Raw genomic sequence first — 22,543 nt, forward strand, 5'->3', positions numbered from 1 at the left:
TGTGTACTCTACCTCCTCCAATTTTAGAGACTTTGTCTTTCTTAGAGAATAAAAACATGGCTACTATTGCTTGTTTTAAATTTCTATATACTTGACATGTAAACACCATTAATTACATTTATATTTCTCATTTTCTTCTTTCATTGTCATCTTCCACCCAAAGCCAACCTTTCCTAGGTCTGCATCAGTAAACCCTCCTCAACCCAATATATATCAGCAGGAGTACACGTCTATTTGAATATCTGGGTGCTATGGTGCGTTCAGAACATTTTGTATTGTGCCATGGTATTTTTAAAACATGACTGCTTTCCCAGGGGCTTATTTTTATCTATTGGGTTTATGATACCATGTAATACTTCCAGTGTAGTTTGGATACAAGAGAAAATAAACATTCTCTGATATATGAAAAAGCCTTGTATTGCTAACTGAATCTCAGAGTATCCAGTCTTTTGCTTTAGAGGAAATAATCAAAATGGAAGGCTTTTATTGATAGACATGTTTTAAAATATGGTCTTTGGTTTAAAGCACAAATACTCATCCCTATGAAAAGTTAAGAGGAAAGTAATAGAAATTAGGAATGCCATTACATTTTCTGATGCTCTGACAGAGAGCACACCCTCACTGTATGGTTAAAATAGCTATTGATCAACTGTTCCTTTACTTAAAAGTATTCATTTTCTTTAGTTTCAGAAGGCCTCTGTAAAAAATTTTTCTGTGTGAGTGTTGGGTGGATGAACCAAGCCCAACAGTTCCTGCTAAAACTCATAAAGCCCATTTCCCTGGGGCCAGTGTCTCAAAAAGCAAATGAAATATGACTTCCATACAACAGGCATATTAAATGTCATTCTTGACAAGCTGTCACATTAAGTCATTACATGGGCAACTAATATAAATGCTGGAGTGAATAATTTCTAGCTCCTGGTGCCACAAGTCCCAGGCACCCTCAATGTGAAGCATGAAATATTTGCCTTTACATGAAGAAAAATGACTCGGCCATGCGGAAAAATGGTAGCCTTCTATTTTAATAGCCCTATTCTATTTGAATTAAAGAGATGTACAGTAAAAAGCTCAGTCATCTCTTCCAAGGAAGGAAAGTGCTCTAAAATCTGAGGCAAGTTGACAGTGGGTAGGCCAGCACCATCTCCATTGACACACAGTTGGCAGTGGGCAAATCACTGCCAGGTGCTCCATCCGTCACCAATTCCCACTCACCATAAGGAGATACTGGGGTTGATTGGGAATCTCAGTCTATTTAGCCCTTAAGGCCTACAATTTCTAAATAGTTCAATCTGGTTGAATAACACAAGACAGAATAACAATCTGGTATTCATACACAGTAATCTGCCTGGCACTGTACTGCTTAGCTTTGTACTTGTTTTCTCAGTGATAATTTCCTAGGTTTGGACCCAATAGTAGCACAATGAAAATAAATCCACTCAACATTTTAAGAAATATGGATTGCCTAACTGTGTTTCAGGCATTGTTTCAGATTTTGGAAATAAGGCAGAGAACAATTCATCTAAAAATCCCTGCCGCCATGATGCTTATAATGTAGTGAAAGGAGAACTGAGGTAACAGTCACCCAAGGACTGTTGCCATGGTTCTTAGCAGAAGCTCTTAGTTGGTGGGGTATTTAAATTAAGATAGGCTTAGATGATGGTTATAGGAAACTCAGAGTGAAGAACCCAAATCACCAAGGCTAAAAGAGATTCTCGAACATGGTTTGTTCTATCTGGGTTGATGGCCATGTTTAGGAGGCTGGCCTAAGGACGTGCTTATAGAGTGTATGAATTCTCATTAAGGGTTGATTTGTCTAGGGATATAGAGGTCCTTCTTCAGGCCAAAGTAAAGAGACTGGCAAGAACTAGGTGTGAGAGTGATCAGGAAATCAGACCTGGGTCCTCTTCCTAGCATGACGCTAGAAGGATACATAGGAGAAGGAAACAGGTCAGAACCACCTGCCTAGTATCTGGGATTCAGTCTGGAAGTTGAAGGCTCACAGTTCAGCCAAGGAGTCTGGGGTCCTGCTCAGAAACAGGAATCCTTTCAAACCACGTGAATGATTGTTGAAGTGATGTGACTTGAACTTGAATCTCAGCTCCACCTCTTACTGCTTTGCAGAACTCATTTCTTGTAGTTATACTTTATCTCCCTGAGACTTGTTTACCTCATCCTTAAATTAATACAATAATACTTATTTAACAATGAGTGAGAATTAAGGAAATGTCTTGCGAGGCACAGCAATGGCCATCAGGGCAATAAGGTAGGAACTTAAGGTGAAGAAAGCAGAGTACATGCTGAGCCCGGTGCATCCCTGTCGCCTTTGCAACTGAGGGACAGGTTGCAGGAGTATTCACAGGGGCTTCGTTACAAGTAGTGTTGCTGTTGGTCTTGCTTCCTGCCTTCTTCAAGAGCATGGTCCTAGGCTTGAGAAAAGTGTTGGTCCAAGCCCACCATTTATTAACTGAAGGAACTTGGGCAAGTTACTAAAATTTTCTTGGCTTCAGTTTTCTCATATATTTGCTAATTATGTAAAATGTTTGTACCCACATTCATTAGTCAAATGGCTTATGGTTTACCATGTCTTTGAACAATCATGGCGTCAATAATAAATTGTTAAGCTGGAGAGCTTTCTTTTTCATCACTTCTCTGGGATGATCTATGTGAAATGAGTGTTGCTATCCCTTGAAAGACTGACAAAATTTGCCTCTTAAAAGCATCTTGTAGTTTTGTTTTGGGTCTTTTTTTTTTTTTTTTGAAGGTAGTTATTTGACTACTGAATCAATTTATTTAGTGTAACAGTTCTATTCCTGTTATTTAACCATTTGTTCTTGAGTCAATTTTGATAATTTATATTTTTCCCAAAGGTTGTCTTTTTTCCTAAATTTTCAGTTTGAATACCATCAAATTGTTCATGTAATTGTATCATTCATAAAAGCTTGAGCTGTTTTTATCTTATTTGTACGTTTTTCTCTTTTGTAAATCAGTATACAAGAGATTCTCTGGCATTTGTTGACTCCATATTGTTGATTTGCTTTCTATTTCATTTATTTCTGCTCTTGTCTTATTCGAATTCATCTTCTACTGTTTATATTTATCCTGAAGCTATTTTTCTCACTTAAGCTGAATATGTAGTTTGTTAATTTTTATTGTTGCTGTTAACTATTGTTGTTGTCCAGTCGCGAAGCCCTGTTTGACTCTTTGCAACCCCATGAACCACAGCATGCCAATCTTCCCTATCCTTCAATATCTCCCAGAGTTTGCTCAAACTCATGTCCATTGAGTCAGTGATGCCTTCCAACCATTTCATCCTCTTTTGCACCCTTCTCCTCTTGCCCTCAATCTTTCCCAGCATCAGGTTCTTTAACTATTGCATACACACAAAATACATACAGCATCAACGAAGTGAAAAACAGTACAAACACCTGTATATCCGTCACTTAGCTTTGAAAAGAGAATATTTCCACCCTCTGTGTATTCCTTTCTCATTTTCTTCCTCCTTCCAAACTTCAAAGATTTTATATCTATCATTTTATTGCTTTTGTTTATATTTTTAACCACATGTGTATAACTTAATTTTCTTTTTGTCTTTTCTAACGTATGCATTTAAAACTATCCATTTTCCTCTTAGCATACTTTAGCTGCATCATACAAATTTTGATATATAGTGCTTTTATTGTTGTTTAGATAGAATTGTTTCATAAATGGTCCAGTGATTAATATTTTGACTCATCAGTTATATGGAAAGTGTTTTAATTAATATTCCAAAGATAGGGCTTTATTTTGTTACTGCATTGTATTCAGAGGAGATGGACTGTACGTCAGTCTTTCTTATTTGAGGATTGCTTTATAGCTTAATATATGATCAGCATTGTAGATATCCCATTGGAGCTTTTTTCTTTTAGTACATAAGTTTTATATCCCTAATAATTTGTTTCAACTTTTGCTAGTGATCCTAGTAATCTTTTAATGCTTAATCTTTTTAATGCTTTTTCCTTAAAAATATTCTATGTGATATTAATACAGCTACACTAAATTTTAGTTCAGTTGGTAAAGAATCTGCCTGCAATGCAGGAGACCCCAGTTCAATTCCTCGGTCAGGAAGATCTGCTAGAGAAGGGATAGGCTACCCACTCTAGTATTCTTGGGCTTCCCTTGTGGCTCAGCTGGTAAAGAATCCACCTGCAATGCAGGAGACCTGGGTTCGATCCTGGGCTTGGGAAGATCCCCTGGAGAAGGGAAAGGCTACCCACTCCAGTATTCTGGCCTGGGGAATTCCATGGACTATAGTCCATGGGGTCGCAAAGAGTTTGAGATAACTGAGTTGTTTTCAGTTTCACTAAATTAGGTTAGTAACCTCCTTGATAGAACCTTTTCTAGCCCTTTATTTACATTTTATTGTGTCTTTATTCATATCTTATAGAAAAGCAACTTGATTTTAAAATTTAATTACAGAATTTTCATTTTTATGGGTGAATTCTATATTGTGGGTGAATTATTTCTATTACTTTTTTTAAAATTTACTATTTCTCTTCATTTTACTCTATTTCCTTTCTAGGTCTAATTTCTGTAGATTGAGTTTTCTTTACTTTCCCTGCTTTCCATTAAATAGATTGAAGTTATCTATACTATTTAAATGAAGTAGATAATTTTTTTAAATATTTACTTAAAATACTTTTCATTTTTTAAAGTTGATCAATAGTCCTGTCTTAAATACACACACACACAAACACACACACGTATATATAAAGATCTGAAAGCACTTAGGCTTTGGTTACTACTTTCAGTGCCCACGTTAGGTAGGAGGCAAGTCTGAATGTCATATCTGAAAATGATATGAAAAGCCCAAGGTCAAAGCCCATGGACTTTAACTGGATTCCAAACATATCTTCTAGGTTTCCAGAGAATCCACTTTTGTAATTTTCTCATTAAGTTCCTTTTTAAAAACTTTCTAAGATAACTGGGGAATCTGTTTCTTTTGAGCCCCTTCTATATAGTAAAATGTTTTTTTTTTTTTCCCACAAAAAACAGGAAAATGTTTTTTGTTTTTTTCTGGCTAGGTTGCCAGATTAGTTTTTCAATATATAAAATGAATATACTGATATTTCTAGAAGATTGTTGGGGAATCAAATGAGATAAATTGAGAGCACTTCAACCCTTTTGGACACATGGTGAAATGTGAGTGTTACTTGCTTAGTCATGTCCAACTCTTTCAACCTCATGGACTGTAGCACACCAGGCTTCCCTGCCCATGGAATTCTCCAGGCAAGAATACTGGAGTGGGTTGCCACTGCCTTCTCCTGGGGCTCTTCCTGACCCAGGGATCGAACCTGGATCTCCCGCATTACAGGCACATTCTTTAGTGTTTGAGCCACCAGGGAGCCCCTTGGACACATAAATATGTAGTAAATATTATTATTATTTATGATTGTCTGCTTTCACTACACGGCTTTCCATTGATGCATGAGTGACTTTCTTAAGTTACTAAAGAAAACAGTAGAATAGGTTCCCTTTAAGAGAGATGCTCACCCCTTTCCCTCTTTTCCTTTTATAATATCCTAATCCTTCTCCCTTCTCTTTCATGACCTCTATCAGAAGATTTATAAAAACTCAGTCTCTGCCCCAACTGATGAGAACTAGACCTTTCCACATTAAAATGTCCAAAGTTTCCCCCACTGGAGAAATTCACATTATTTTTGGCCTCTTATATTTAATAAGTTACTCATCTTATACCACTTTCTTTATAGATACATATTCTTGAAAGTTTGAATTGGAGAAAAACCGATACTTATAGGACATGATGAATTTGTCCTAATTTGTTTCAGATCAAATTCCTTGTCATGTCTTGGCATGAAACAAAATTATCTTTTAAAGTGTGTATCCTGTATTGTCCTCTTCTTAAATTATTGAGTCATCTGTTTTATCACTGTTCTACCCTCTTTATTTGGAATCAGTCTCTTACTTACTAAAGTCAGTGGTAATGTGAATAAAAATAAATTACATAAAGTGTTCCATGTAGAGGCACATAACTTTTAGTCTCTGTACTTTCTGCTATAAAAATTTTGCCTGAGTAATTTTACCTTCTGGTGTCAATCTTATGTAATGATTAGTCTGATTAAAAAATTAGTCATGAAATTATGTCTGTTTTTATGCTCAGGAACTTATTCTACCATTGTTCTGTCCTCATAACAAATTTCAAAGGTCACATTCTGTCTAACTTTTGCTCTGCAAATCTTTCTGATGCTTTTGTCCAGAAATAGCAAAATGATACATAGAGGGCAGTAAATTGATTTCTTTTCTAAAAAGCATGCATTAAGCACATGAAATACACTTCAAAACAGAAAGCATACTTTTTCCCTAGAATGATCAAAATGTGATTGTTTTTAAGTGTAGGAAAATGATGGTTTGCATATTCCTATGAGGGAATACGAAAAGAAAAATAGTACTTTATTAGTTAAGTCACTGGTTAACATGGGGGCGGGGGGAGAGAAAAGGTATGTGGCAAATGGAGGCAACCAAGCTTTGTTCCTGTTGTAAGTGTCAACAGTTGGTAGATTGGAATTTTGGTGGCCCCAAAAACACAGGTAATTGTTCTCGGTAGGAGGCTTGATTGCCTTATTTCTTGGACTCATTCTAATTTCCCCATATAGCTGTCAATAGGAAAGGCAATTCCAGAGCCCTAATTTTTCAGGAAGTGATTTAGTAGAGCAACTTGCTTTAAATTCCAGTTTGTCAGAGCAGGAATTTTTAACAAAATCTGTGTCTAAAATATGAGCATCTTCCCCTTTGTAGTCCATAGGTCATACTTAGTTACTAAGTCTTATCTGAGTGAAAGTGTTCCTTGTTCTCATTTGTACAGATCAAGGCACTGTTGAAACACAATAAAATTGCCTTATTTTCTGGAATCACTTCAGTAGTATAAAAGTAATGTTTATTATTTTTTACTTCTCTGCAAAAGCCTGATATCCTGGCTATAAATATAAAAATTACTGGAAGACTATGGGTCAACCATGCCTAACTTTGAAAGATTATGCTATTTTTTATTTTAGTGCTTTTTCAGTTTATAAATTACTTTTGCAGTGACCATAGATTTTATTATTATCAGAACATACATTTTAGCTAATAATATTACATTGACTGTACAAGATTTGAAAAGTTTAGAAGCATTTAAAATAGATTAGTGGCAAGTCTCCCAAATCGCTGAATCCACTCTGTCCCTCAGTCCTAATTCCAGTAATTAGGATTCTGCTTGTTCTTTGAACCATCTTCTCCATATGTCTGGTTCCTTGTTTACCTAGGCCAGAGACCCTCTCTTGATAACATAATTCCCAGTTCCCATCCTTTCACATCAGCTAGCATCCTATTAGCTGCACCAAGTTATCTTTCTATCTATTCTGAGTGCTGGTATGCATCGATATATATGTGTATATATTTTATCCTCCTGTTAATCCAATTCTTAATCCAAGGTAAGTGGCAGACTTTCATTTCCCATGGCTCATTTTAGGGTTTTCCTTTATTTTCTTCTCTTTTGTTTTTATTCCGTGCCCCATATCCTAAGTTTTCACCTTATTCCACAAAAGCTATGTCCTTGTAATCTTATTTTATCTGCTCTTATTTTGCTGCTAAAAATACACTCTTTTCCTCAGTATACCATATTCCCCTGAGATGATCATATCAGATGTATTTTTCCATGCTTTCCTTAGCTATTGATTTCCTGAATTTCTATATTGACCATCATTCTATCTTATGCTTTGCTGGAATAAGAAATATGTTCATAAACCATTTATTTTAGAGTGATTTTCAGCTTAGTAAACACATGCCCATATCCCCAAAATCAAGAATGAAAAACTCATATTATCATTTTCTTGAGACTGGGGACATATACCCTCTCCCTCTAGTAAATTATCTAATGTTTTTGTCCAGCTTCTATTGCTTTCAAATGTTATGGTTTATTTTAATGCCCTATTCAATTGATTTTTCATGTGCTGTCTGATAAATTTTCCATGTTTCTTCTTTTTTGAAATTAGCTTCTCTTCTCATGAAATGGACCATACCTCTTTAACCAAACCAAAACAAACATTTCAATTTCAATGAAACCTTCTCAGCTATCTGTCAAAACTGTCTTTCACTTATTTTCCTTCAACATGTGTAATATTTTAGCAAGTGTTCCTTATATTAATACTCTTACTACAGCCTAAAGATTTAGAGAACTGACTGTATATCACTTGAATTCAATAAAAAGAAAATGGACATGGGGATTAGATAAAATGCGTTAATCATTAAATTTAAATTATGTGGATAAATTCATATTAAAAAGCAACTGCTTGCCTAACTCTAGGCTTCCCTGATAGATCAGTTGGTAAAGAATCTGCCTGCAATGCAGGACACCCCGGTTCTATCCCTGGGTCAGGAAGACCTGCTGGAGAAGGGATAGGTTACCCACTCCAGTATTCTTGGGCTTCCCTTGTGGTTCAGCTGGTAAAGAATCTGCCCAACTCTGCTTTCTAAGTTAATATGTATCTCTCTCTTTTCTTGTGTTCAGTAGCAGACTCTGTTCTTTTCATACCCAGTTTCCAGTTAGAATTGTTGTTTTTTTTCCCCCTACTAAGACAACAAATTATGCAATTGCAAATATCGCTGAACTCCATTCTTGTTTGTTTGTTTGTTTTTTAGCTAAACCAACAATTCTGTACTATGCACACGCACACACAGTCCCCCAGGCCCTCAGCTCAGTTAGAACATAAAACTGTCTATGTAGAACTAATGGTATATCTCTTATGCCAAGAATCATTCAGTTCACTTCAATGATATTGAATATCACTCTGCTAGACAGTAAAGGGGAAGCAAAGATGAATAATACATGCTTCTAATTCTAATAGAACTCTTTTAACAGTTCTTTTCAAGACATGACATCTTCATTACAGAATGAAACCAAGAGATTTATTGACTCAGATTATCTTTATTGAAAAGTGATGGATCCACTTGTTCTATGTAAACCCTAACAAAGGGTTCCCCTACTTGAGAAGTTCCCATATTTTGAACACACTTTTGGTCTGCAGACTCACTTGAAATGTAAAGAACTTTGATCAGACCCTCATTGAGTAGCAAGGCTGGATCTTGTGTTTCAAAAGATAGAAAAATTTTTAGTGAAGATTAGCTTCCTGGTAGGGAAACTCCTTGTACCATTACCAGAGATATTCTGGGGAAACGCCTGGTGAGGGGAATTACTGTTAAAAGGAAAAGTGCTGTTTCCATACTTTGAAATTGAAGAATAATAGAAAGGTAGCCATTTCAACACTGTGGGAGGATACTCTGAAATGAGATTTAAGGATGATTAATGAAAAACACACGCACTTCCCTCCTAGTGTTGCTTATCAGCTAGACTCCTACAGGATTTACGTAAACAACTATTCATCAGGCATCAGATGGTTGTGGGGATTGTAAATGTAACTTCAGAGAGTGCTGGTCTTTCTCCCCAGTGAGTCACCGGCAGAGTGGGAAATGAGAAGCAAAGAGACTCATCTAAACAAATCTGCAGTATGAGCACTCATACTTAGCATTTATTCAGTGTTTGAAGTCTATGGGCTATATTTGTTACTATCACACAGTTTGATCAGCACACAGACAGGTAGAGCAGGAAACTGAGGATTAGAGAATTTAAGTCTCTCCATAGATTATGAGACTCTTAAGTAGCGCAACATTCATTTCATGCCATGAAAAGGTGTTGTACCCTAACACCCAGAGACAAGACAGCTCCTGCCTTCTGAAGCCCATTTCAACTGTCATGCGACAGAGCCTGTGCTCAGGAACTCGGGCCTCTGGGCTCCTTGTTCAGTGCTCACTTCACCAATGGCTTCCGTGTACTGTTAAAAGTTATCTCCGTTCAGTCATCTGTAAAGATGTGGATGGAGCTAGAGTCTGTTATACAGAGTGCATACAGACAGTGTTATACAGACAGAAAGAGGAAAACAAATATTATATATTACTGCATATGCATGGAATCTAGAAAAATGGTACAGATTAATGTATTTATAGGGCAGGAATAGAGATGGAGACATACAGAATGAACAAGTGGACATGGTGGGGAGAGGAGTGGAATTCATTGGGAGATTAGCACTGACATATGTATACACTACCATGTGTAAAATAGATAGCTAGTGGGAACCTGCTGTGTAACAGAGGGAGCTCAGCTCTGTGATGACTTGAGGGGTGGGATGGGGTGGGGAGGGAAACCAGAGAGGGAGGGGATACATGTGTACATACAGCTGGTTCACTCTGCTATACGGCAGAAACTAACACAACACTGAAAAGCAATTATATCCCAGAAAATTAAAAATATATATAGCTCCCTTTAAGGCAGTGAAAGCAGTTCCCTGTAGAAAGATCTACAGAAGTATACTTCGGAATTGGGGAGGGTGTCATATTACAGAGGATGTCATGTTAGAATCAGGGAAGTGAGGCCTGGTTAAGATACAAAAGAGGAGTGAGGGGTGTTTATAGAAGTTTAAAATCAGCATTGGGAAGACTTTCCATGACTTTATAATTTTACCAAGAACCAACTTAGACCAAGGATAGTAATATAAATTCCTTTTGACTTTTGAATTGATATTTCCTGAATATCTATCTCAAGCCATAGACTAGATTAGGCTCTGAGTATTGATCCAGCAGTGAGCATGATGTTCATCATCCTTGTGCTCATGAAGTAACAGGATAGAGGATGTAGTCTTTATCGAGAAACCAGAGCTCTGTGCTGCCATGAAAGAACCTCGGACAGCAGTGGAGCCCAGTCCAATGTGAAAATGAGGGAGTTTCTGTATTCAAATTACTGAATTGGGCCCTGGAGCATTGAAGGAAGAATACTTGAGCAGAGTCACTGTGATGACTGCCATCACTTAAATCAATAATTAAAGAGTCCTCTCAAAATAGCATTTTCAGGAAAAAGTGATAACATGGTTTGTTTTATGTTGGACTTCTCCAGATCCATTGATGTACCTTACATTGGTAACTTCTCTCACCTTCCCAGAAAATACATGTCTTCAAGAAGACCCTACAGGCACTGATCTACCCCATGTCCTCCACCACCCCGCACAACTTTGAAGTCTGGACAGCTACAACACCTACCTACTGTTATGAGTGTGAAGGGCTCCTATGGGGCATTGCCCGGCAAGGCATGAAGTGTTCGGAGTGTGGAGTGAAGTGCCATGAAAAGTGTCAGGACCTCCTGAATGCCGACTGTTTGCAGAGTGAGTACTCAGGTGAACAAACAGGTGTGCAGAGCTGGTCTCATCCTATGTGTTTTCAGCCCTTGCTAATTCTCAACAAATCGTATCCAGTCACACAAAGTTATACACACTGCCCATCAATCACCTAACTGACTTTGTTGACCCTGGCTCCATCAGATTCCTCAGAATAACTACTTGGAGTTTAATGGCACTTGGCCCAAGTAGAAAATTTCAAAGTGACTTCCAATCTGTGTTCCTACTTTTATCTCATAATAGCCCCACATGGTCAGTGGGAACATGTAAAGTCATGTTCCTCACACAGGGTTGATGCATCCCTGAGGTGACAGCAACTGGAATTCTTTTCCAAGCCTGCTTGACTTCTGCCTTCTGCAAGCAAGCCCCATGCTCTTCTGCAGCCCCTGTGCAGACCTTGAAATTGGGAGGTCGTGTATCTGAATGTCAAAGACAAATCTAACTTACCAGATATATGACCTGGAAAAAGTTTTTCTAACTCCTCAGGGTTTCATTTTTCTTCCTTCAAATAAATAGGAATAATAAACTTTACCTTAGTGGTTTATTTTGAAGACTAAATGGGAAAGTTGCTGCTAAGAGCCTGGCACATAGTAGATGCTCAGTGAATATTAATGGCCTCTCCACTCATTTACATTTCTGAATAAGTACATGTCACTTTGACTTTTATGACAGGTTATCTTAGATTTTTCATTTCTGAAAAAAGAAAACCCTTTATACTGGTACTTTAAATAATAAGTCCTGAAATGCCAAAATTCTCAAACACATATTATTAACGTTTAACTGCTGAATTGATTTGTCTGCTGACTTTAAATAACTAAAAATGTACTGCTGAAGAACTCTATTTAAGCATGGACTTTTATTTTCAAATGATGTGTTTTTCACATTTAATATCATCCCCTTTCTTTATTATTTATTTGAATATGGTCAGTGTAAGGTGCATGGGCTGCCTGAAATTGAGGGAAGACAGAGGGAAATGTCAAAATAGAGATTAAATCATAAATGTTGGCATGGCTGGCTGTTGTAGTAACAGTTCACACACATTGTACACTTTCTTCTTCCTGATTAGTATTCTCCCTATACAACCAGATCAATTGAGACTGTTAATGGTAATGAATGTGTTTTTTAAAGCAAAATAGTACTCCTTTAAAACATAAAATGTATACTTAGGAATGAGTGCTTATGAGGAAGGGAAACTGACTCAGTATTACCCAGCCAAGTTACCTGCATTTTCCCATCCTACAATTACAATTTAGTCTACCTCTTTTAAAAGTGAATTGTGAACCAGTGTCTTAAGAAACAACCACATTAGGGCAGTGATATTTTGAGAAAATAGGTAGGAAAAATATTGCCATATAGAAACTATGGTTTAGATCTCTTAAAGAAAAAAATGTAGGTCATACTTAAGAAATGAGCTCATTCTTCAGGTCTCTCAAAGACGAGAGATGCCACCCACTCATAAGCTTTAGAAAAATTTTCATGGTCTGTTTCCATTTCTTCAGATAGCATGCTTTATTTGGTAATGGTTAAATACATGTGGCAAGCTTTTCATTGAAGTTATTCATTAAAAGGTATGTGAATTGGAAGAATCAGAGACAGTACAAAAAAATGAAAGCACATGTGTATCCCCCAGGAAAGGGATATTTTCCTTAATAACTCCTTCTATTTCCCTGAAACTCACATTCTCACACTGAATGGAAAGAGGTTTTGCTAATACAGGAATTCGGCTCCACCACTTACCACAATAACTATCAACAAAATTTAAAGTTGTCCTAGCAAACTAATGTTCAAAATTCTCCAAGCTAGGCTTCAATAATACATGAACTGAGAACTACCAGATGTTCAAGCTGGATTTAGAAAATGCAGAGGAACCAGATACCAAATTGTCAACATCTGTTGGATCATAGAACAGGAAAGAGAATTCCAGAAAAACATCTACTTCTGCTTTATTGACTATGCCAAAGCCTTTAAGTGTGTGGATCATAACAAACTGTGGAAAATTCTTAAAGACATGGAAATACCAGACCACCTTACCTATGTCCTGAGAAATCTGTATGAAGGTCAAAAAACAGCAGTTAGAACTGGACATGGAACAATGGACTGGTTCCAAATTGGGAAAGGAGTATTCCAAGGCTGTATATTGTCACCCTGCTTATTTAACTTATATGCAGAGTACGTCATGAGAAATGCTGGCTGGATGAAGCATGAGGTAGAATCAAGATTGCCAGGAGAAATATTCATAACCTCAGATATGCAGATGATATCACCCTTATGACAGAAAGCAAAGAGGAGCTAAAGTGCCTCGATGAAAATGAAACAGAATAGTGAAAAATCTGGCTTAAAACTCAACATTCAAAAAACTGAGATCATGGCATTTGGTCCCATCACTTCATGGCAAATAGATGGGGAAACAATGGAAACAGTGATAGACTTTATTTTCTTGGGCTCTAAAATCATCATAGATGGTGACTTCAGCCATGAAATTAAAAGACCCTTACTCTATGGAAGAAAAGCTATGACAAACCTATACAGCATATTAAAAAGCAGAGACCTTACTTTGCCTACAAAGGTTGGTCTAGTCAAAGCTATGTTTTTTCCAGTAGTCATGTATGGATATGAGAGTTGGACCATAAAGAAAGCTGAGTGCTGAAGAATTGATGCTTTTGAACTGTGGTATTGAAGAAGACATTTTTGAGAGTCCCTTGGACTTCAGGGAGATCAAACCAGTGAACCCTAAAGGAAATAAACCTTGAATGTTCATTGAAAGGACTGATGCTGAAGCTGAAGCTCCAGTACTTTGGCTACCTGATGCGAAGAACTGATTCAACTGAAAAAGACCCTGATGCTAGAAAAGGTTGAATGCAGGAGGAGAAGGAGATGAGGGAGGATGAGATGATTGAATGGCATCACCGACTCAATGGACATCAGTTTGAGTGAGTTCTGAGAGTTGCTGATGGACAGGGAAGCCTGGCGTGCTGCAGTCCATGGGGTTGCAAAGAGTAGGATACGACAGAGCAAATGTACTGAACTATAGAATTAGTGATATTTACTTAAGAAACTTCTCTTTTCATTACTTTAAGCAAAAAAGTTTTTATGGTGGCACCTTGTTTGCAATACCTCCATGTGTGCCAAAATGAAAAGAAAACAAGAGAATAAAAATTTAAAGAAGTGAGAGTTGGAAAGCATAGCTAATGCATTCTCCTGTAAACATAGGAGGTTCTTCAATTTCCTTCTCAAAATTATCATTCAATTTGTTTGAATACCCACAGAGAAAATTTAACAGTATGGCAGGCAATTTGTATTAGAAAATTTTAGCTTATAAATTAAAATTTGAACCAATTTTAGCAACTGGTTCAAAATAACCTCTAGTAACTTCTATTCTTTTAAGCCAAATCTTACCTTTGAAGAAAATATTTAATAAATTGTCTCCGGTCTTGTTTAATAGTTTTACAAGATAATCATTTTTAGATTTCTAGAACCCTCATTATTTTGCTAATTCTTTTCTGAAAATGTTGCTGTCTGTCAGTATACATACACACATACACAGAATAAAACAAAAGGAAGCAAAAAGTCTATATTTGGGTCTGACCAATGACCAATTAACAATAAAGGACATTTAAAGTTACTTCATTTGAGTTTGGTATTTCAGTCTTATGGAATATTGGGTCTGTGACTTACACACTTGCAGTCAAGTGAAGTTAGAGCAGGTGAAAAGCCCACCCACCGTTTCAGTACCTCCACGCATGTTCAGAGATTCAAGGAAATGTCAAATGAGTTCCCCAAACAGCCTCATCTCAGTTCATGTCTGCCTGATTTTATTTGGAAGTTCTACACTTCACTGCCTTCCTGGCCCAAGGCTACCATCCATGTGAAGTAGAATGTAGAAACAGAGACTAGCAAAGAGAAACAGAGAAATGCTTGAGAGAAGAGCACTGACCTGTCATAACCCTGTTTGCTCCAGGCCAGTAGGAGTGGCCAGATTTCATCTGCTTTTTCTTAAATTAACTCATTTCTGTCCTGTTACTTGAAAATACAGTTACTGTTTTTTGGAAACAGCATTTGGTGATAGAAGAATTGAAATGCAGCTAATGGAGAAGTAGTTTCTCACCCTGAAAGATATTAAAAAAAACTTTACAATGTTGTTTTGGTTTCTGCCATACAATAATGCAAATGAGCCATAATTATACATATATCCCCTCCGTCTTGAGCCTGCCTCTCCTCCCCTCATCCCACTTCTCTAGGTCATCACAGAGTGCCAAACGGGGCTCCTTATGTTATATAGTAACTTCTCACCAGCTATCTATTTTGCACACAGTAGTGTATGTATGTTGATGGTACTTTCTCCATTTGTCTCCCTCTTTCTCTCCCCTGCTGTATCCTCAAGTCAATTCTCTATCTCTGCATCTCACTCCTTCCCTACAAATAGGTTCATCAACACCACTTTTCTAGAATCCATATATATGCATTAATATACAATATTTGTTTTTATTTTTTAATTTATTTATTTTAATTGGATGCTAATTGCTTTACAGTATTATAATGATTTTTGCCATATTGACATGAATCAGCCATGGGTGTACATGTGTTCCCCATCCTGAACCCCCATCACATCCCTCAGGGTCATCCCAGTACACCAGCCCTGAGCACCCTGCATGCATTGAACCTGGACTAGCAATCTATTTCACATATGATAATATACATGTTTCAGTGCTATTCTCTCAAATCATCCCACCCTCACCTTCTCCCACAGAGTCCAAAAGATTGTTCTTTACATCTGTGTCTCTTTTGCTGTCTCGCATATAGGGTTATTGTTACCATCTTTCTAAATGCCATATATATGTGTTAGTATACTGCATTGGTGTTTGTCTTTCTGACTTACTTCGCTCTGTATAATACGCTCCAGTTTCATCCACCTCATTAGAACTGATTCAAATGCATTCTTTTTAATAGCTGAGTAATATTCCATGGTGTATATGTACCACAGCTTTCTTACCCATTAATCTGCCGATGGACATCTAGATTGCTCCCATGTCCTGGCTGTTGTAAACAGTGCTGTCATGAACATTGGGGTACACGTGTCTCTTTCAATTCTGGTTTCCTCATTGTGAATGCCCAGCAGTGGGATTGCTGGGTTCTATTTCCAGTTTTTTAAGGAATCTCCACACTCTTCTCCATAGCAGCTGTACTAGTTTGCATTCCCACCAACAGTGTAAAAGGGTTCCCTTTCTCTGCACCCTCTCCAGCATTTATTGTTCGTAGACTTTTTGCATTTTTACATTTTTTAAAATTTATTTATTTTAATTAGAGGCTAATTACTTTACAATATTGTAGTGGTTTTGCCATAAATTGACATGAATCAGCCATGGGTGTACATGTGTTCCCCATCCTGAACCCCTCTCCCACCTCCTTCCCCATCCCATCCCTCTGGGTCATCCCAGTGCACCAGCCCTGATCATACTGTCTCATGCATCAAACCTGGACTGGCGATCTGTTTCACATATGATAATATACATGTTTCAGTGCTATTCTCTCAAATCATCCCATCCTCGCCTTCTCCCACAGAGTCCAAAAGACTATTTTATACATCTGTGTCTCTTTTGCTGTCTCACATGTAGGGTTATTGTTACCATCTTTCTAACTTCCATATATATGTGTTAGTATACTGCATTGGTGTTATTCTTTCTGGTTTACTTCGTTCTGTATAATATGCTCCAGTTTCATCCACCTCATTAGAACTGATTCAAATGCATTATTTTTAATGGCTGAGTAATATTCCATGGTGTATATGTACCACAGCTTTCTTATCCATTCATCTGCTGATGGACACCTAGGTTGCTTCCATGTCCTGGCTATTATAAACAGTGCTGTGATGAACACTGGGGTACATGTGTCTCCTTCAATTCTGGTTTCCTCGATGTGTACGCCCAGCAGTGGGATTGCTGGGTCATATGGCAGTTCTGTTTCCAGTTTCTTGAGGAATCTCCACACTGTTTTGCATAGTGGCTGTACTAGTTTGCATTCCCACCAACAGTGTAAGAGGTTTCCCTTTTTTCCACACCCTCTGCAGCATTTATTGTTTGTAGACTTTTGGATAGCAGCCATTCTGACTGGCATGAGATGGTACCTTATTGTGGTTTTGATTTACATTTCTCTGATAATGAGTGATGTTGAGCATCTTTTCATGTGTTTGTTAGCCATCTGTATGTCTTCTCTGGAGAAATGTCTGTTTAGTTCTTTGTCCCATTTTTTGATTGGATCATTTATTTTTCCGAAATTGAGCTGCAGGAGTTGCTTATATATTTTTGCGATTAATTCTTTGTCAGTTGCTTTGTTTGCTATTATTTTCTCCCATTCTGAAGGTTGTCTTTTCACCTTGCTTATAGTTTCCTTCGTTGTGCAAAAGCTTTTAAGTTTAATTAGGTCCCATTTGTTTATTTTGGCTTTTATTTCCATTACTCTGGGAGGTGGATCATAGAGATATAGAGGGTTCTGTTGTGATTTATGTCAGAGAGTGTTTTGCCTTTGTTTTCCTCTAGAAGTTTTAAAGTTTCTGGTCTTACATTTAGATCTTTAACCCATTTTGAGTTTATTTTTGAGTATGGTGTTAGAAAGTGTTCTAGATTCATTATTTTACAAGTGGTTGACCAGTTTTCCCAGTACCACTCGTTAAAGAGATTGTCTTTTCTCCATTGTATATTCTTGCCTCCTTTGCCAAAGATAAAGTGTCCATAGGTGTGTGGATTTATCTCTGGGCTTTCTATTTTGTTCCATTGATCTATGTTTCTGAATTTGTGCCAGTACCATACTGTCTTGATGACTGTAGCTTTGTAGTGTAGACTGAAGTCAGGCAGGTTGATTGCTCCAGTTCCATTCTTCTTTCTCAAGATTGCTTTGGCTATTTGAAGTTTTTGTATTTCCATAAAAATTGTGAAATTATTTGTTCTAGTTCTCTGAAAAATACCGTTGGTAGCTTGATATGGATTGCATTGAATCTATAGATTGCTTTGGGTAGTATACTCATTTTCACTATATTGATTCTTCCAATCCATGAACATGGTATATTTCTCTATCTTTTGTGTCCTCTTCAATTTCTTTCATCAGTGTTTTATAGTTCTCTATATATAGGTCTTTTGTTTCTTTCAGTTCAGTTCGATCGCTCAGTCGTGTCTGACTCTTTGTGACCCCATGAATCGCAGCATGCCAGACCTCCCTGTCCATCACCAACTCCCGGAGTTTACTTAAACTCATGTCCATTGAGTTGGTGATGCCATCCAGCCATCTCATCCTCTATCATCCCCTTCTCCTCCTGCCCCCAAACCCTCCCTGCATCAGGGTCTTTTCCAGTGAGTCAACTCTTCGCATGAGGTGGCCAAAGTACTGGAGTCTCAGCTTCAGCATCACTCCTTCCAATAAACACCCAGGACTGATCTCCTTTAGGATGGACTGGTTGGATCTCCTTACAGTCCAAGGGACTCTCAAGAGTCTTCTCCAACACCACAGTTCAAAAGCATCAATTCTTCAGTGCTCAGCCTTTTCACAGTCCAACTCTCACATCCATACATGACCACTGGAAAAACCATAGCCTTGACCAGATGGACCTTTGTTGGCAAAGTAATGTCTCTGCTTTTTAATATGCTATCTAGGTTGGTCATAACTTTCCTTCCAAGGAGTAAGCGTCTTTTAATTTCATGGCTGCAGTCACATCTGCAGTGATTTTGGAGCCCAAAAAAATGAAGTCCGACACTTTTTCCACTGTCTCCCCATCTATTTCCCATGAAGTGATGGGACCAGATGCTATGATCTTAGTTTTCTGAATGTTAAGCTTTAAGCCAACTTTTTCACTCTCCTCTTTCACTTTCATCAAGAGGCTTTTAGTTCCTCTTCACTTTCTGCCATAAGGGTGGTATCATCTGCTGTAATTGATATCTAATTTTACCACATTGTGATCAGAAAAGATGCTTGGAATGACTTCAATATTTTTGAATTTACCAAGGCTAGATTTATGACCCAGGATGTGATCTATCCTGGAGAAGGTTCTTTGTGCACTTGAGAAAAAGGTGAAATTCATTGTTTTGGGGTGAAATGTCCTATAGATACCAATTAAGTCTAACCAGTCTATTGTATCATTTAAAGTTTGTGTTTCTTTGCTAATTTTCTGTTTAGTTGATCTATCCATAGGTGTGAGTGGGGTATTAAAGTCTCCCACTATTACTGTGTTACTGTTAATTTCCCCTTTCATTCTTGTTAGCATTTGCCTTACATATGCGGTGCTCCTATGTTGGGTGCATATATATTTGTAATTGTTATATCTTCTTCTTTGATTGATCCTTTTATCATAATGTACTGTCCCTCTTTGTCTCTTTTCATGGCCTTTATTTCAAAGTCAATTTTATCTGATATGAGCATTGCTACTCCTGATTTCTTTTGGTCTCCATTTGTGTGAAATATCTTTTTCCAGCCCTTCACTTACAATCTGTATGTGTCCCTAGGTTTGAGGTGGGTCTCTTGTAGACAGCATATATAGGGATCCTGTTTTTGTATCCATTCAGCCAGACTTTTTCTTTTTGTTGGGGCATTCAACCCATTTACATTTAAGGTAATTATTGATAAGTATGATCCTGTTGCCATTTACTTTGTTGTTTTGGGTTCCAGTTTATACACCTTTTCTGTTTCCTGTCTAGAGAAGATCCTTTAGCATTTGTTGAAGAGCTGGTTTGGTGGTGCTGAATTCTGTCAGCTTTTGCTTGTCTGTAAAGCTTTTGATTTATCCTTCATATTTGAATGAGGTCCTTGCTGGGTACAATAATCTGGGTTGTAGGTTTTTCTCTTTCATCACTTTAAGTATGTCCTGCCATTCCCTTCTGTCTTGAGCTTCTATTGAAAGATCAGCTGGTATCCTTATGAGAATCCCCTTCTGTGTTATTTGTTGTTTTTCCCTTGCTGCTTTTAATATTTGATCTTCATTAATTTGATTAATATGTGTCTTGAGGTGTTTCACCTTGGGTTTATCCTGTTTCAGACTCTCTGGGTTTCTTGCACTTGGGTGGCTATGTCCTTTCCCATTTTAGGGAAATTTTCAACTATTGTCTCCTCAAGTATTTTCTCATAGCCTTTCTTTTTGTCTTCTTCTGGGACTCCTATGATTCGAATGTTGAGGCATTTAACATTGTCCCAGAGGTTTCTGAGGTTGTCCTCATTTCTTTTAATTCTTTTTTCCCCCTTTCTGCTTCATTTATTTCCACCATTCTATCTTCCTCCTCACTTATCCTATCTTCTGCCTCAGTTATTCTAATGTTGGTTCCCTCCAGAGTGTTTCTGATCTCAGCTATTGCATTATTCATTATTGATTGACTCTTTTTTACTTCTTCTAGGTCCTTGTTAAACATTTCTTGCATCTTCTCAATCCTTGTCTCCATGCTGTTTATCTGTAACTCCATTTTGTTTTCAAGATTTTGGATCACTTTTACCATCATTATTCTGAATTCTTTTTCAGGTAGACTCCCTATCTGCTCCTCTTTTGTTTGGCTTGGTGGGCATTTATCATGTTCCCTTACCTGATGAATATTTCTCTGCCTTTTCATCTTGTTTAGGTTGCTGTTTTTGGGGTGGCCTTTCTGTATGCTGGAAGTTTGTGATTCATCTTTATTGTGGAGGTTCCTCCCTGTGGGTGGCGTTGGATGAGTGGCCAGTCAAGGTTTCCTGGTTAGGGAGGCTTGCTTCGGTGTTCTGGCAGGTGGAGCTGGCCTCCTCTCTGGAGTGCAATGAAGTGTCCAGTAGTGAGTTTTGAGTTGTCTATGGGTTTGGTGTGACTTTTGGCCGCTTGTATTGTAATGCTCAGGGTTATGTTCCTGAGTTGTTGGAGAATTAGCTTGGTATGTCTTGTTCTGAAACTTGTTGGCTCTTGGGTGGAGCTTGGTTTCAGTGTAGGTATGGAGGTTTTTGGATGAGCTCTTTTCAATTAATGTTCCCTGGAGTCAGGAGTTTTCTGGTGTTCTCAAGTTTTGGATTTAAGCCTCCTGCCTTTGGCTTTCAGTCTTATTCTTACAGTAGCCTCAAGACTTATCCATACTGCACCTATGATAAAACATCTAGGTTAATGGTGAAAAGATTCTCCACAGTGAGGGACACCCAGAGAGGTTCACAGAGTTACATGGAGAAGAGAAGAGGGAAGAGGGAGATAGAGGTGACCAGGAGGAGAAGAGGGGGAATCAAAAGAGGAGAGAGCAATCTAGCCAGTAATCAATCCCCTGTGATCTCCACAGTCTGGACCACTCAGAGAGGTTCATGGAGTTACATAGAGAAGAGAAGAGGGAGGAAGGAGATAGAGGTGACCAGGAGGAGAAGAGGGGGAGTCAAAGGAAGAGAGACAGATCTAGCCAGTAATCAGTTCCCTAAGTGTTCTCCACAGCCCAGAACACCCAAAGAGATTCACAGAGCTGGGTAGAGAAGAGAAGGGGGAGGGGGGAGATAGAGGTGTCCTGGGGGAGAAAAAGGAGGGTCAAAAGGGGAGAGAGCAATCAAGCCAGTAATCACAGTCCTAAGTAAAAATGGGTACTGAAGATTGGATTCTTAAAGGTACAAAATTGATAACAAATACCAAAAAGCAAAGGTTAACAATCTAGAGGTTAGACTCTCAAAAATACAATATTAAAAAAAAAAAATCACAAAAATTATAAAAATATATATATATATGGAATTTGCTTTAAAAATAGGGTCTTTTTTTGCAAGGTAATAATAGTTTATAAAAATGAAAATTAAAGGAGTAATAAAAAACTTAAAAAAATTTTTTAATTAAAAAATGATAATAGTAAAATGTATCTAGGAATTTCTCTGGACCTGTTGAGGGCAGTATGGGGTCAGTTCAGTTTCAGATATTTCCTTGTTCCAGCTTACACTTCTTCTCAAGGTCTATAGGCCCCTTCCAATGTAGTCAGTGCTAACTACAGGGTTTTAATCTGTTGCACCTGTCACTTCCAAAGCGGTTACCTCTTCTTTATTTTGGCTTCCTCTGTTTGCAAGTCTCTTCAGTATCTAACTTAGGCCCTGACACAAGGGGGTGAAGGTTGTCACTTATTTAGGCTCATTTGTTCAGTTGTGCTGTGGGGAGGGAGGAACACTGCAAACAAATATCACTGGTGTGTGGGGGGAGTGCTCGCAGTGTCTGGGCCACGCTGGGTTTGCCCCCGCTCACATGTGTGTGCTTTCCCAGTTTATACTGCTCAAGCTCCAGGTTGCTCTGCAGGGGAACTGTCTTAAGTGGGCCCTGGGTTTCGTGCACTTCCCAGGTCTAA

The 22,543-nt window shown here is 37.9% G+C and overlaps 1 protein-coding gene across 5 annotated transcripts in view; it reads left to right on the forward strand.

Moving 5' to 3' along the window:
• Positions 1-22,543, forward strand: part of UNC13C (unc-13 homolog C) — a 647,876-nt gene that overhangs the window by 262,442 nt on the left and 362,891 nt on the right. For all 5 annotated transcript variants that reach the window (XM_043920107.1, XM_043920110.1, XM_043920109.1 and 2 more), the window contains one exon: positions 11,024-11,243. In XM_043920107.1, coding sequence (XP_043776042.1) covers positions 11,024-11,243 — 220 coding nt within the window. The remainder of the gene's footprint in view (positions 1-11,023; positions 11,244-22,543) is intronic.

This window comes from Cervus elaphus, chromosome 12 (genome assembly GCF_910594005.1).
Source record: "Cervus elaphus chromosome 12, mCerEla1.1, whole genome shotgun sequence".
Lineage (NCBI taxonomy): Eukaryota > Metazoa > Chordata > Mammalia > Artiodactyla > Cervidae > Cervus > Cervus elaphus.